Source organism: Ceratotherium simum, chromosome 16 (genome assembly GCF_057802395.1).
Source record: "Ceratotherium simum simum isolate JZ-2026a chromosome 16, ASM5780239v1, whole genome shotgun sequence".
Lineage (NCBI taxonomy): Eukaryota > Metazoa > Chordata > Mammalia > Perissodactyla > Rhinocerotidae > Ceratotherium > Ceratotherium simum.
Window position 1 is genome coordinate 16144238 of NC_141915.1, and position 16595 is coordinate 16160832.

Genomic DNA, 16595 nt, shown 5'->3' on the forward strand with positions numbered 1-16595 from the left:
GGAGTTCTTCGGAGGAAGTGTTCCCCAAGACTTCTTGTTGAAGGTCTGTCTCTGCCGTGCCACAGAGCCTGCCTGCTGTGGTCAGAGCCTTGCAGATGCCACCGTGGCTGGGGGGAGGGCACAGCAAGGCATAGGGAGCAGAAACCAGAGAGCTGGCATCGAAACTACATGCCTCCTTCAAGGGGTCTCATTTCTGACTCATTTGCAGGACAGATAGGCCATTGTCTGCAGTGAAACCACTGGCTGTTTTTTTTGAGTCTCACTCCTAGAAGGGGAGTTTACCTTGAGTTTGGTGTTGAGGTGTGGGGTTTCCATAAAGGCACTTAAGAAAAACTAAAGACCTAATTAGAGAGGAGACAGGAATGGCTCAGCCATGATCTGACTCCAACTGTATCCTCTTTCTTAAAGGGGCAGCAGGAGTCCCTAATGTGCTTGGTCACACAATCCTGGGCAGTAATAACTTAGAACCACCATTTATAGAGCACCAATCAGGAGCCAGGCACTGTGCTAAGCGCTTCCCATACCTTGTTTTGTTAAATCCTCACCACAACCCTTTTTAAGAAGATATTTTTATACCCATTTTAAGATGAGAAGGCTGACTGCCTTAGGTGACTTGCCCAAGGTCACATAGCTAAGAAGTGGTAGGGCCAGGATTCAAACCCAGGCCTAGCTCATTCTAAAACCAGTGTTCTCTGTACTCCTTAGCCATGCACTATTGTTTTTTCACCTGGGAAATGAGGTGTTCCTTGACAATATTGTCCCCAACTTTGAGTATCGAGACCAGAGGACGAGTTTTGATGGTCAGGAGACAGTGCCTGCTTCTCAGTACTAATAAAATTGGGTCCACCTGGTCTTTGCTCTGGTCTCAATTTCCCTGGACTGAGCAGGCACCACTTTTTCTTTCTACAAGACTATGTGTAGCCTGCCCTCTAGTGGTTTTGGTTTGCAATGCAACAGTGACCTTGAGTGGAACTAACCTTACGTCTTAAAATTCTTTCCTTCCCTTGAATAGGGATGTCCTTGCAGTGCTGGGCACTGGTGCACTAAGATTTCTAGGGCACTGACAATCTTCTCCAGTCTGAGCCCTAAAACAGTGGTTTTAAAACTTTATGTTATACTTCTGATTCAGTAGTCTGGGGTAAGACCCAGGAATCTGAATTTTTAACAGGCACCCCAGGTAATTCTGATGGCAGGCAATCTGGAGGCCGCATCTTGAGATATAATGCTCTGTCACAGCACTATTCCCAAGTTCCCCCTGAATCCCAACTCAAGGACCCTTGGGCTTTGGGCAATCGGGGACTAAATTAGCCACTCCTCTTCACTAACCTCAATATTGAGTTTCCTGGAGGCCATGGCTCAGATAGGGAGGGAGGGAGGCTGCAGCTGCCCCGGCACTCAGCCCATGCTGAGTGAGGTTAGCTCTTGCTGATCTGGCAGGGAGAAAAGTGAAGGCAGCTAACGAACGTTTAGTGCACTAACTGTGGGCCAGTGGGCCAGGCACTCTGCTAGGTGTTTTCAAACATAATCCTTTTTTAATCCCCTACAATAAACCATGAATTTATTATTCACTGTATTTTGTAGATGAGGAAATTGAGGTTGAGAGATGTTAAGTATCTTCCTCAAGCTCACAGCTGGTAAGAGCTGGAATTTGAATCCAAGTTTGTGTAACTTAGTAGTTCTCAACTGGGGGCGATTTTGGCCCCCAGGGAACATTTGGTAATGTCTGGAGACACTTTGGGTTGTTGTAACCGGGAGGGGGGGCATGTTGCTAATGACATCTAGTGGGCCAGGGATGCTGTTAAACATACTACTATGTACAAGACAGCCCCCACGACAAGCAATTATCCAGCCCAAAATGTCAATAGTGCTGAGGTTCAGAAATCGTGGACGCCCTATAGGGTGGAAGGGTGAGGAGACAGAGAGTTAGCAGAAGAAAATAGACAAGCGCCTTGGGAGGGAAGGGGATGGGACTTCTATGCTAAGGATAATGGAGAATGGGGTCAGTTGGTGAGATTTCTCTTTCTTCCAAGCTTGGCCAAGACCCTGCTCAATTTCTCCCGACCTTGCCAAGTTAGTCCTGGGACTTCACACTAAGCTTGTCCTGGAGTGACCCTGACTCCCAGCTCAGGGCTGGGGCAAAATATTTACCTGGGTCTTCCGGCAGGACTTCCCAGTCAGAGCCCCTGGTTCCTGGGCCAGTGTGCTCCACCTGCAGCCCCTGGGAAGCTCCACATTAGCACTCTTGCTGTGGAGGTTGAGAGTGTAAAAACTGGAGCAGCCACGGGTGGGTGGTGTCTAAGAGCAGTTAGAAGTGGAGTGAATGGGGAAAGCTAGGAGGATCCCCTTAGCAGGCCCCTGTCTAGGGAGGAACAGGGCAACCTGAGCAGGGAGTAGGGGGCAGCCAGCCTGAGGAACAGGGTTCTGACCCTGAGGAGGCTTGCTTTCCACAGCCATTCTTCTCCTCAAGGCTTGGTCCACAGCTTTACTGGACCTTCCCCAGTACCCATTCCTGGGGCACCCACACACCCAGCCAGCCACCATTCTGGGCCTCCCCAATATTGGCCTCCCTACTAGAAGAAGGAGGGCGGGTCTGAACTGACTGAGCCAACAGGAAATACCTCTCATTCCAAGCTCAGAACCTCTGAAGAACTAACTAGCAGATGGGGGGTGGAGGGGGTCTTGCAGTGAGAGGAAAGAACATAGAAGCTGTTCCGTCATATTTGGGGTTCCATCTCCTTCCTTCCCTCACCACCCATGGAGCGGGGGATAAGGGGATGGAGGAGGGCAGGCCAGGAGGAGGATGTGGTAACAGCTGATTCGTCCCCTGAGGTCACACTTTCCAACAATCAGCTTTACTGGGGTGGAAGGCAGGAAGTTTCCTTAAAGGCACAATGTTCTGAACGCAGGCTCAGAATTCTGGAGCTCCTAGGAACTACAGCAATCATTTGGTGGAGTCCGTTTTTAATACAGAAGGAACTCGCTCACACTCCAGGCTCATCCTTCGGGGCTCAGTTACCCTCACCCGCAGTTGGGAGCTTATGGAAAACTCATGGATCCCTGTCCCCACGTTTCTCTTTGGTGGTGGTGGGAGGGGGGCGCAAGTGATGAGTTGGGGTGGGTCCCAGACTTGCCCCTTTAAATAAGAGGTTCAGCAGCTTTTGCCAAGTCATTGGGTTCCTTTCAGTTTTTGCGCATCCCCCGCCCCTCTAGGCTCTGATTGGCCCCTGGGGAAGGAGCAGCCTCCTCATTGGTCTCCACCTTTGAAATCTCTTCCCTAAGTAGGCCTGAGTCAGTAAAAAGCTTCTGGAGGGTGGGACTGAATGGGGATATTAGACATAGGATGGGGTTGCTCACTAGTTGCACTTTGGTATGGCCCATCCCCTAGTTTCCGACCACAAGTCTTCCTTCTACCCTCAGGTGAGGACTGTGCTATGAATCTTTTGGTAGGAAGCTGCTGCTTGAGACGCTGTCTCTCAGCGACTGGGAGGAGACATCTACATGAAAAGTCTGGTTAGGAGGGGCCCCCCAGGAGGGGTGGACTAGATCTCTCCAGTGAAAGCTTGGGCTAGGCGAAGTGGGCAGTCCTCCCTCCTCCCAAAAGCCCTCAGGAGTCCTCATCCAATGGAACAGTGCTGCCCTGGGGGCTGATTTCCGCCTTCACTTCGGCCCACTCCTGCTGCTGCGTCTTTCCTTGGAGAGTTATCGCCTCTTGCAGAGGTCAGCGAATCCGTTTAGGGGTTGTCTAAAAGAAGCACTCACGGCTCCAAAAAGGAGGGGCTGTAGCCCTTTAAGGACTTCGCCGGGATGGATTCAGAGACGAGTTTAAAAATGCCAACTCACAGAGCGCGCTGGATTCTGGGAACAAGGTGCCAGACCGGGAACTACATTGACCAGTATGCACTGCAAACACACACGCCTTAACTTCCTTCTGCTCTTTAGGAGCCTAGTTTGACGTAGCGCTCTTCAAAGCAAGTAGCCTAGGCGGAGGGCTGAGCCACACCCTTTCGCCTATTGGCCAGCTCGTGAGTTGGTGGGCGTAGCTTAGCGCAACGCCACTAGGCAAAGGGGTGGCCTCCTTGCCAATCAGAGCTGAGACGGCTGTTGAGGCGGGACCAGCGCGAAGTGCTGGCGCCCCCGAGTGGGTGTGGTCACGCTGCCCAGCAGTGGGCGGTGATTGGCCCTGGGCGGTGCAATCGCAGCTTGTGCGTCACGACGCCGCCAGCTGATCGGAGATTGGAGCCGGTGTGTGCTGGGCTCTGGGAAGACAGCGCCGCCGGCCGTGGGGAACGGACGCACTGGTTTGCTCCCCTACCCTCAGCACCCCCCCCACACACACCCAGCACCAGGTGGTTGTGAGTTGGGGTCCCGGCCGCACTGGAGGGAACCATGCTAACGGGGTAATGGGGGAAAGTGGGGTCCTGGCGGCCACACCCTGCCCTTCCGGGGGAGGGGAGAGGGGGTGGCGGGTGGCGGGGGCAGGGGCGCTCCCGGGGAGAGAGGCCTGGACTGGCTGGAGTAGTGTGTCAGGAGGTTTAAAGACAGAGTCCGGGACGGGAGTCGTGGCGGAAGGTCTTGCGGAGTATGGCTGGGAGGAAGACGAGGGGCCGGAGGCTGGGGGAGGCTAACCTCGGCGCCCTCTGGTCTGAGGATACGGGAGCCGGCCTCCCAGCTTGGGGAGGATTTGGACGGGGCGGGTAGTGGGGAGGTGCTTTGCCTCTACCGGCACTCACTGGGGCAGGGCCAGCTGAACGCCCTGGCAGAGAAGGGGTCTCTGGGCGGGCTAGCCCCTCCTCTCGTTCCCTCCAGGGGATGTTATGTAAGGGGGGAGGGGAGAGGAATAGGGGGCGGCGGTGCGGGGGCCTTATGCAACCCAAAGGTTAGAGTTTCACCGCGGTTGGTGGGGGGAGCGGGCAAGAGGAGGGCCTGGAAACTCTAACCCCCCCTCCCCAGCCTAACTGGCCGTCTTGGGCCGAGAGAAGGTCACCTCTGCACCTCCCCCCAGCCTGTCCAGTTGTGGGGCCCCTAGCCCAGGCCTGGCCCTGACCGCCTGGGAAGCCGGCTGGCTGGGTGGGGCGCCTGGGTTAGTCATCACTGGGCTCCCTCTCTCCCCACCTCTCGGCCAACTCTTGGCCCCTCCCAGTGGCCTCTGGCTAGGCTATCTCCCCCACCTCCCTCTGGCCCTAGTTCCAGTCTCCAACTCATTTGGCCTGTCATCCTGGCTGTTAGACTGACTAGGAGCTGTCAGGGTGCCAAAGGGTTGATGGAGCAGCTGGTCAGAGGGTCAGTGCCCTGGGCCCACCCCACCCTGCAGCCAAGGGCACCTGCTTGGCACAGACTCTTAGCAGCCACTGAGACCTATGGGCTGAACAGAGCCGGTTCAGACAGAGGGGAGTGGGAAGAAGTTGGACTGGTCACCTGGGGGAAGGAAGATACCGCAAAGTTTATGCCTCCCAAGAGGGTTTTGTAATTTGAAAACCTCCCACCCCCACCCTAATCTTTCTAACCCTCTGAGTGTAGAAATCTCAAGGCAAGACCACCTTGGCCCCTCGCACTGGCGTGGGCCATGCCCTTGGACTGAGTATCAGCACAGACCCGCCCTCCCCAGCTCAGAGCCCTCAAGCCTGCCACACCCCCAGCCCCCTCCCTGGGCCATGCTGCAGGGCCCGGCTTTTCCTGCTGATTCATGCGTTGGAACTGTGGGGGCGGGGCTTGGAACTTGGAACAAAGTTCAGACATGGAGGGGCCGGCAGACAGCCTGGAATTCATACCAGATGTACCCGGAATGTGCAAGCGGAATGCCTGGCATTTGAGACTCTTGGGGAAGCTGCCCAACCACCCTGCCCGTAGCTCCCTCCCCTCCAGCCTTGGGTCCCCTGTCCTCTCCTCACAGTCCCTGGAGCCTCTGCTGACCTTCCAAACTCTAGACCTCTTCCCTTCCTCACTCTTCCCCAGATGTAGGCCCCCAAAACTCTTCTTCCAGCTGAACTCCCTGGGAATAAGTCTCTTGGGCTGATCACTGAACTCATATATCTGGACCTGAGGTACAACTTCTCACCTAGTACCTAGGTGACTGGTGGGGTGTGTCCAGGGTCCCACGTCCTGCCCTGTCTGAATGCTGAGGAGGCTGAGGCCCCTCTGTGGGTAGCTGGGGGAAGAAGGGGGAGTGCAGGCCTGGGTTTCTACAGCCTTCAGTTCTGAAAGAGAAGCAAGGAAGTATGTTTAGAGCTGCCTCTTGCTTCTCACTGAAGTTAACAGCTCTTGCAGGCTCAGGTTAGAGCCAAGAACCCTTCATTAGAAGAAGGTGGAGTATCAGCTGGGGCTGGACTTTGATGGCCGGTGGGACAGTATCCCTGTGACATGGCCCTGCTCAGATCTGTCCCATATTTCTTCCCTTTCCCTTTAGGAGCCTGTACCTCCCACATCCTCACCTGGCTGAGCCGCAGTAGTTCTTCAGTGGCAAGCTTTATGTCCTGACCCAGCTAAAGCTGCCAGTTGAAGAACTGTTGCCCTCTGCCCCTGGCTTCGAGGAGGAGGAAGAGGAGAAGGAGCTGCTTTCCCCCTCATCTGGAAGGTGACAGAACAGGGGCTGGGAAGGTCTGAACAGCGGAAGTGATGATACCTTTTGGTAAAGGGAACCCTGTTCACTTGGAGAGCCTTCACCCAGATTGGCCCAGCAAGAGAGAACAATTTTAGGTTAGAGATCTTGGCTGAATTGGAGAATAGATGGCTCTGACTACCCGAGGCTAGTTGGTCTTTGTGTGACAATGGGAAGAAGTGGAGCAAAGAAAACTCTGGCTACCCCTTTACCCAGATGTCCTCCTTCTTTATCCCCAGTTCTTTCCTACTGGCCTTTCCAAGTGAGGACCAAAAGTAAGTTTCCTCTTCAGGGAAAAGGTCATACTGAAACTCCCATCTAAGTATCCATCCCCCTGCTCTTACTGTCCCTGTATTTCCTGAGACTGGCCCAGACTCTGGATTCGGGCATATTCACTTGTATGTGGGACCCTAGACCTCCTGTCTCAGATTCTCCACCTGTGAGATGGGGAATCATGCAGTAGAGTATGCATGAGGGAATCAGAAGCCTACTTGTGCAGACACAGAGCCTGGGCTCTCCTCCCCCTATAGGTGGGAACAAAACAGCTTTTCACATAAGCTATTGCCCCTCCTCCATGCCTGACAGTAACCCCAGGAGCTGTTGTGGGGTGGGGTGGAGGGAGGGGTAGGGTTAGATCAATGCAAGGAGCTGGTAGGAGTCAGTCTCTACATTGACTTTCCACCATGCAAAGGTGGCCCCAGGCTTCCCCTGCCACCCACAGCAGGACTACAGCCCCTGATGGGGTTCCAGCTGCTGCTGTTTGTTCCCTTCCTTTATTTTCCAGGATAGTGTGTGAGACTCAGCTCAGGCCTGTACAGGCAGGAAATTCTCCCCTCCTGCATCCAGGAGAGAGAGCTTGTAGGATGTGACCCCCTCTGGGGCATCAGGCAGTGTGAACCTGCCACCCCCAGCTCCTGATCCAGTCTCACTCTTGGGCTCAGGTTCCCTGCCTGAAGGTGGCCAAGTTCAGGGGCTGCAGGAAGCTGTTTGTTCTATATTGGGGCAGGAGGTGTGTAGGGAGCTGGGTGCTATTCTCCATTTATGACAAACAGATTTAGAGGAAAGAAGATCATTGAACCCACCCTTCTGCAGCCTAGGCTGGATGTATATGGGGGTGGGTAGACTGAGTCCACTCACAGGCTGCAACAAAGATTGCTCTGTCCCTGGACGTTGCTTCCGTCCTTTCTTCCCCTCCTTGCTTTACTGGCCACAGTGTCTCCCTCCTGCCCTGGGTATGTAGCTCTGCCATCCTCACCCATCATGGAGCAGAGATGAGGAAGAGCAGCCTGGGAACACAGAGACAGGCAGAAGACCAGTGAAGGACCAGGCTTGGAGAGCACAGGGCCCTGTCTGGGCACCCACAGAGGGGGCCTGTAACGGCCAGAAGGACCGCAGGAGGAGGGAGGACAGCCAGGCTCCATCAAGGACAAGCTTCCAGCCATTTCCTTCATTCCCCGTTTCTCTCCAGTCTTGCCGCCTCCGTCAGAGATGTAAGACCATATGAAAGTGTCCTGTGGCTTCATCCTCCCTTTTCTACCTCTTCTCTACCCTGTAATTTTTATATAAGCAGCCTCAAGGAGCAAGAGCCAGCTGTGAAAGGACATACACAGGAAATTCATAAAAGAAATTTAAACGGATAGAACCATGAAAAAAAGTGTGCTTCATTAGTAATTAAAGAATGGCAAATATAGCTGGAAGCATTTTTCCCTTAGCAAACTATAACATAAAAAATAAGATCCAGTAGTGGCAAAGGAGTACTAAAATAACACTCCCATACATTGCATATGGGGGTACAAATTGGTGCAGCCTTCCTGGATGTCGGTTTGGTAATATGTATCAAACACTCTAAAAGTTTCCATGGCCTTTGACCTAGTAATTCTACATTTGAGAATTTATCCTAAGAAAATAATTAAAGATTTAGTTATAAGGTGTTCATCCCAGCATTGCAATAGAGAAAAATGTGAAGCAACTGTCTGACTGGGAATTCATTTCTTTCCTGCTGTAATGAAAATTTGCAATAGGGGATTGCCTAAGTAAATTATTGTATATCCGTCCAGATGGTGGAGTACTGCGCAGCCATTAAAAGTTATGTAGAAAAACATTTGACTGGAAAGAAAAATACTTTTTGAATATTAAAAAGGTTATAAAAATAGTGTATATTATGTGATCTCAATTTTGTTTTTTAAGATATGAGTGTATACTTCTATACGTAAAACAGATAAAAAAGACTGAGGACATACCCCAAAATGTTAATAGTAGTGGTTATCTTTGGATGGTGAAATAAAGTAATTGTAATTTTCCTCTTTGGTTTTTCTGTAATTTCCAGATTTTCTACATTACCACAATTCTACATTACTACATTTCTATAATATGTGAATGGCTTTCATATAATAAATAAAATTTAAAAGAATCAGTGTAATTTTTTAAAAAAAGTTTGGAGAGGTGAGTGTGGAAGAATGAAGGGATGCCTCTAGCCCCTGGAACTGAGTGGGGTTCTGGTGGAGAAAGGGGGTTGTGAGACTGGGGGAGCAACTATTGATTTATGAAATTCGTTCTTTGGGAGTAGCTGGAATCCACCCTCTCAGCATACAGGAAACAGCTCTCTGAATTGCTGGCTGTCAGCCAGCTAAAGAGATGTGGAGTAGTGTAAGACGGAAGGGAAACGGTAAAAACCTGTCACTCTGCAGGGGATGGGGGATGGGGATGGGGGAAGATTTTCCTCCCCAGGCTGAAAGGTTCTAGAATCCTAACAGTCCTGCTGAAAGCAGGATGGGTCTTTGTTTTTCTCTTTGATTCTGCCCCAACCTTGAGGTGACCCTGTGTGACCTCTCCTTGCCGGCCCAGATCGGCACAGATATTCTAGCCACCCAATAGGTACCAAGCCCTGGGGGAAGGGTGCTCTTCAAGACTGTAGTGTTGAGTGGTTCCCTTTTGCCTCGCCTTCCTAATAATAAGGCTTCTCTGGAGGGCCCCAAAAAAGGTTGGGGGAGGAGTCCCCAGAGAGTCGCTTCTCCACAATGGGAGCTGTTGTTCCGTTTGAGGGGTACTATGTAAGGGGGCAGGACTCCTGGAATTATAGGGTTGCTGGGATGTGTTAAAGGTCTGGAAGCCCCGGGAGGTAGAAGGGGTGGCTCCAAGGAAGTGAGGTGGAGGGGTGCGGGGCAGTACGGCGAGGTTTAAGCAAGTGGGAGGGGGTTTGCGCTGGCCTCTACCTTCAGGGCTATGAGGGTGGGGTGGGAGGGATGACCAGTAGGTGAGAGGTTAGAGTAGGGGAAGGGTGAAAGTTAGTGGGGCGGGACCTCCGGGAGTGTCAGGTGAGATTAGCGACCTATTTCCGGAGCTCCGAGGGGTTTGGGACACAGGGAGTTGGGGAAAACCCCTATCGACATCCCGGAAGTCCCCTGAGCTCCGTTGCACGGCTTGGTCCCCGGGAGCCCCAACCCGCCATCTCCCGCTAGGGCGGGACGCGATCGGTTGCCGTGGCTCCGGGGGCGGTGGCCCCAAGGCTGCTCCAATCGCCGTCCAGCCCTGGGATGGGGGCGTGGACGAGCCCTGGAAAAGTTACAGCCGATTCCAAAGGCGGGGCGGCGGGGGAGCCCAGGGACCCAGCCCTGCCTAGGAAGCCAGTTCACAGTCCCCGCAGGGGGCGTTGGATGCGTCCTGGCCCACAGCGCAGGGGCCCGAAGGACTGATCCGGACCTAGCCCGCCTGCCAGGCCCTGGCGCCCTCGGGGCTCCTTGTGACCGGCGCCTCCTTCGCCGCCTTGCGGGGGCGGCACTGGGGACTGCAGCTGCTGCCCACGCCGAGATCTGCTGCTCAGGACTGTTGGAAGTGGCGGAACCTCTGTGTCTCCCTGGTGCACAGCCTGCTCACTGGGGCCAGGGAGCTGCTCGGGTGCAGGGCTTAGAGGATCGGGAGGCACCGGGGTGAGGGTTGAGGGGGTGGAAGGCTGAGATTAGAAGACCCGGCAGGCACCTTTAGAATTGATGCAGACCTTGGGAGTCTGAGACAGGTGAAAGTGTGGACCGATGGGTGGGCGTGCACAGCAGGAGAACAGGATCCGAGTCTGCACTACGCTGACAATGGCCCCCCATCTCCTCCAGGCTGTTGCTGTACCCTCAGATGGCCACCGACCGGATTCATGCCACCCACCCCCGGCCCGGGTGGTGATATCTGTGGGTGAGTCTCCAGGGAAGGCTGGGCCAGTTTGGCAGGGGCAACATCCCAACGGTAATTCCAGGCCCCCTTCCGCCTCCCCTGAAGGGGTTAAATGTTCCTGGCAGTTTTACTGAGGGAAACTAAGGAATTGGAAAAAGGAGGGGATGGGGATTCCTATCCAGGCTATACACCAGCTCGGGGGAAGCCTAATGCCCACTCCCCCCCCCCCCCCTTTCTCACAGGTTATTTCCTGGCCTATGGAGCTGACATGCTGTGGAACCAGACCTTGGGCCAGGCCTGGTACCTTCTCTGTCACCATTTGGTGTTGAGACTCGGGGAGAGAGACAAGACAGAAGGGAGGCGTCCCCAGCTCGGGGTCCCCAATCTCTCTTCAGCTTTCTGTCTTATGACTTCCCAGAGTCTCTGATCACTGCTGGTGCTTTATCCTCCCAACCTTGAGCTGAACTAGGAGGAGGGGTTTGACCGTTGGCCACTGCTGGGAGTCTGAGCACTGCCTAAGGAACTTGGTGTCCACTCAATTGCAGAAATGTTGAATATGGAGCTTTTCTGAGAAGGGGGAGCCCCAGTGTAGGAAGTGAGGATGGGGCATGAAAGCCCAGAAATGGAAGTTGAGGGGTACAGTGCAGATGCTGCAGACCAAGGAGAGACAGCCTCTGGGCCAGGGCTGCTTCCATCCTATGGAAGGGTTTTAAGGCCATTCAGGCCCCCAACATAAGGGTAAGCATAGAGATCAGGTGTTTGGGAGGGGTGCCACAAAATGTTTGGGAGTCTCTCTCTTAAGGACTAGGATATTGGGACATGATGGGTGGCAGGTCATGGAAGGTCCTCTGACCTCTGACCCTGGCTCCCCAGGTCGTGAGCTGCCTCAGCACCACCAGTCTCTCTGGCCACTACGTAGGCTTCTCCGTGATGTCTCTGCTTCTAGAGCTGAACTCTGCCTGCCAGCACCTATGGAAGTTGCTGCTGCTTTCTCACCAGGCCCCATCCCTGGCCTTTAGCATGGCCAACTGTGCCACCCATACCCTCTTCTGCCTGGTGCCGTTGGGGTGGATGAGTCTGTGGCTGAAGCAGATACCAACTGCTCTGGTCTTCTTTGGTGGAACTGGGCTGGTCACTTTGGGTGCCATGATCATCACAGTGGGTATCTGCATTTTGGTCAATAATGTCCTTCAGTCTCACCCCCATCCACCCATCCGTGGGTACAAGGAAACCAGGGGCACCAGGACATGTTGTGATGGTGAGCCTGTCATCAAAGATGATTCCACTCTCAGCCTGAAAGACTAGAGAGAAGCCTCAGGCTCCTCTTCTGCCAGTCCTGGGAGAGGTAGGACCAGGACAAGGAGGCGTGGTCTCCAGTGCACAGTCCCCCACTGGGGTAAGGACTTGGCTGGATTTTCAGTATCTCACTTCCTCTTCCAGCTAACTCACACCCCTCCCCCATTCCTAGGGTCTAAGAAGAAATGCTGATGTTCCTGGATGGGTGGGATCCTAGGCTATTATTCTCTGAATTCCATCATCAAATGACTGCCCTTTCCAGCAAAGTAACTCAGGAGGTACAGCCAGTGCTACCAATAAAGGGTGACAGGAGCACGAAGCCAGATGAAACTGCCAATGGGAACAGAAATCCTTTGCTTTAGCACAGGGACAGGTGAAGGTAGATGAAGTCCTACTAGGATCAGGGAGATATAGTATGGAGGGTGTGGGGTCAGAAGGAAGAGAGACCTTACCTATGACCAAATTCTGGCAATGGGAAGAGGGTATAACAGGTGCCATCTGTAGCCAGTAGGGATGGATTTAATAGTTGACAGGAGACAAAAGAACCTGGGCTGCAATAATTACTGCTGATATTTCTAGTTCTTAAAAACACTATTGTGTTTGTACTTGACCCTAGTTCTACTGTGTCCAGTATCTGCCTTTTAAATTTTTTTTTTAGTGTCTTCTGACATTTTCAAAGAAAATGCAGATCCTTAAAGGAATGAGCATGGGTCTAGGTCTGTGTCTTAGGGCAGTACTGAAGTCCAGAGCCATAGCAGGAACTCAGACCTCCATTCTGGGTGCCCGGTGTAGAGTCTTCCCAGGCCCAGGCTTTCATGGAAGAATGAGGGCAGAGGCAGAAGCAGTTGAGGGAAGGCTTCCACTTGGCTGCAGAGGAATTAAGGAATATCTGACCCTCTTCTGGGATTCATTCGCAAGCTCTCCTTTCTCCCCTGCGGCTTCTGCTGCAGCTTTTTCTATTGTGTGAGACCCCTCCTTTTTTCAGGCAGATCATCCAGGTTATGGGAAGTGTAGAGCAGATTTGATTGCTATTCTACTAAACAGTGGACAGAAAGAGATAACCCTTAATCATCCACAGAAAAGATACAAGAGCAAAAGCAAGAGACAGGAAGATTAAAACAAAAAATCCTGCCAAAAAGCTGAGCTAGAGAAAGACAAAGGGATGATGAGATTGACATACATAGATTGAGGGACAGATAGAAAGAGAAGGATTCATTGCATAGAAGAGACAGAGGCGAAGAGAGATGGAGGGCGAGATAGAGAATCTTTGGCAGAAACATCGAGAAAGACTGTCATATATGCTGACAGGAACGAAAACCATAGAATTGGTAAAATGTCATAAACAAAGAGGACAAGAAAAATAGAAATAAAGGATGACAGGAAGGGACCCCAAGGGTGGAAGGCACAGACAGTCTAGACAGTGAAATAGAGTGAATGACAAGGAGGAACAACTGGACTCAGGAGAGATGGAGGTGATAGTGGCAGGTAGAGAGATTAGCAGAGCGAGAGAAGAAAGGTGGAAATAGAGAGGAGGGGGGATTAGTCAGGGAAGCTGAGAAGCAGAAGAGCAGAAGGCGGAGGAGGCAGTCAATGGAAAGATTCATTGACAGAAAAAGAAAGCAGGAAATATGTTGAGTTGGAGACAGGCAGAAAGACAAAGGACAAACTGCTACAGTGCAAAACACAAAGACAGAAACTGACAGGAACTGATAGGCAGAGACTGGCAGGAAGATGAAGAAAAGTCAGAATCAGGGATATAACTGAGATAGAAGAACAGGCAGAGGGACTGGGGAGAACCACAGAGAGAAAAAACGGGGGGGTTGGAACAATGAAATAGACATCCAAAGGAAGGAACAATGGAAAGGAGGGAACACAGAGATGAAGAGAGAAAGAAGGAAGTAATAGGGGGCCTGCCTGCCGTGTGGCCTAGTGGTTGAGTTTGGCAGCCCGGGGTTCACAGGTTCAGATCCCAGGCCAGGCCTACACCACTCATCAGCCATGCTGTAGTGGCGACCCACATACAAAATAGAGGAGGATTGGCACAAATGTTAGCTCAGGGCTAATCTTCCTCAAGCAAAAAAAAAAAAAAAGTAATAAAGATAGGGAAAAAGAGAGAGAGAGGGATGTGAGAGATCTCCATCATAGAGTCATTAAAACCAAGGTGCAAAGAGGAAAAATAACAATTAGAGACAGGAGAAACTGAGAAAATTGAAAGTAAACACAGGCAGAAAATAAGAGCAGAGGGTTTAAATGTAATCAGACTAAAACCAGAGAGGCAAAGGTATAGAAATTGAGATGGAGAAACAAAGTAGAACTCTGTCAGAGTTTGTCCTTAACAGAGTGGTATCTTCAAACTCAATTTTTCTTTTTTTTTTTTTTTTTAAAGATTTTATTTATTCAGTTTTTTCCCCCCAAAGCCCCAGTAGATAGTTGTATGTCATAGGTTCACATCCTTCTAGTTGCTGTACGTGGGACTCGGCCTCACGTTGGACGGAGAAGTGGTGCCTTGGGGCGCTCCCGGGATCCGAACCCGGGCCGCCAGCATCAGAGCGCGCACACTTAACCGCTAAGCCACGGAGCCGGCCCATCAATTTTTCTTAACTGAATGCCTTGATTGACAAAAACATCGTCTTGAGTTTTCAAAGAAAAAGAAATGTGACAAGCCCATTGGAGGAATCTGTTCCCTAAGCGTGTGTTGAGGTTATTATTGATTCATTCCAAGCCCTACACCTTTTCTTTTGCCACAGTCACAAATTCATGGTCCAGGTGAGTCTTCCTCTTAGTAATACTTGATAGTATCTATGAGAGGTGCCCAAGAACTTGATTAGGGAACTATGGCTGTTTCTGTGGGTTAACTAGGAAAACCCATACAGGAAGGGTAAGATTAGCTACTGGCATGGGTAGGGCATAAGTGGACACCTGAAGAGTTTGGGATCACACACAAATTTCCGTCATAGTGACCCAGTGAAACTTCAGGAGGGCAGGACTGGACTGTGATGATAATTGAGTAAGTGGATATATCATCAACTGGACCAGTTATAGATGGTGTGGAACAGATATAGATGATGGGAATCCAGGAGACATGGTCAACTGGGACCCTAGAAAAGAGATGCTCAAAAATACAGAGGCTGGCAGGTGCTACATTTGGTAGGAGTTGGGTCACCACAGTGGTGCCACGTCAGACATCAACATAGCCAGGTGAAGTGGTCCTCAAGACTGACTCTATGCCTACTGAGCTACTGGCTGATGAATTATGTGTCTTCTGGCACAGGGGAGGAGCTTTCCTGAGTCAGGGATATTGATATTTTATGGTCTCAGAACACTTCCCTGATCAAAAATTAATAAATTGCCATGTAAATAATTGCATCCGTCTTTTGTGAGTGTGGTTACTTTGAGTCACTTTTCTTGGCGCCAGTGGTGTCCTGGTTCATAATGCAATGCTGGATTCTGGAAGCTTTGCTTTGGGAAGGTTTCCTCTTGGCACTAACTTTTTAACCTACAAATCCCTAAAGTGTTCTAAGATCCTCTACTGTCAAAAAGCAAACCCAATTTATTCAGTAGAATAGACTTAGAGCAAGAGAATGGATTCAGCCAAAGGTGGAAACCAAAAGAATCTTTTAGCCAAATTAATCTTGAGTTAACAAGAAAATCAATTAAACAGAAATCTCCATGACTGAGTTGTCAGGGCTTTACCTTATATAAAATCTGGATTTGTCGGGCTGAAAATTAGAAGCCTTCACTCTGCAAGAGATTACGTTAAGGGAAGTTATTCTTTAATGAGAAGCTCTTTTTTTTTTTTTATAATTTTATTTATTTATTTTTTTCCCCCAAAGCCCCAGTAGATAGTTGTATGTCATCGCTGCACATCCTTCTAGTTACTGCATGTGGGACACGGCCTCAGCATGGCTGGAGAAGCAGTGTGTCGGTGCGAGCCCGGGATCCGAACCCGGGCCGCCAGCAGCAGAGCGCACGCACTTAACCGCTAAGCCACGGGGCCAGCCCCAATGAGAAGCTCTTGTATTGAAATGAAATGTACGTTTAGAATCATAAACTTAAAAGTCGTAGCATACCAGGCCGGACATTTGTTGTGCTCCTACCACGGCAGTTACCTTTTATACCTTATCCCATTTAATCCCACACAGCAGAGACTCATCCCATTTTTTAGATTGAGAAAACTGAGGTAATTTACTCAGGGTTACCTACCTAGCTAGTGACAAGGCCTGGACTCAAACCCACATATATTTTTTTCTATTATACCACCTGTGGCCAGCATCTGCTATTTTTGCCTGCCTAGCAGTGTAGGGATTTTTCTTTGAAAACCACACCTCTCTCATTCCCCTTCAACGAGCATGAGACCCAGGTCTAGCCAATCAGAACACCAAATCCTCTTTCCCTGAAATGAGCTCATGACATAAGCAGAACCTAGGAACCTTAGCATCTTGACTTCTGCTAGAACTTTTGGCTAAGATGTACTATGTGTGCTAATATTGCTAAGCCAGCAGAATGTAAGAGAGCTTCCCTGAGCATGAAGCCAACACAGAAAAAG

At 51.0% G+C, this 16595-nt stretch overlaps 1 protein-coding gene across 1 annotated transcript; it reads left to right on the forward strand.

Annotated features, from left to right (window-relative positions):
* Positions 1–9612: 9612 nt before the first annotated feature.
* Positions 9613–13836, forward strand: TLCD2 (TLC domain containing 2). The gene is given in 7 exon segments (XM_014789812.2): positions 9613–9645; positions 10299–10489; positions 10699–10736; positions 10739–10774; positions 10996–11075; positions 11627–12118; positions 12120–13836. Coding segments are annotated over 7 exon segments (948 nt in total). The 3' UTR covers positions 12198–13836.
* Positions 13837–16595: the final 2759 nt, after the last annotated feature.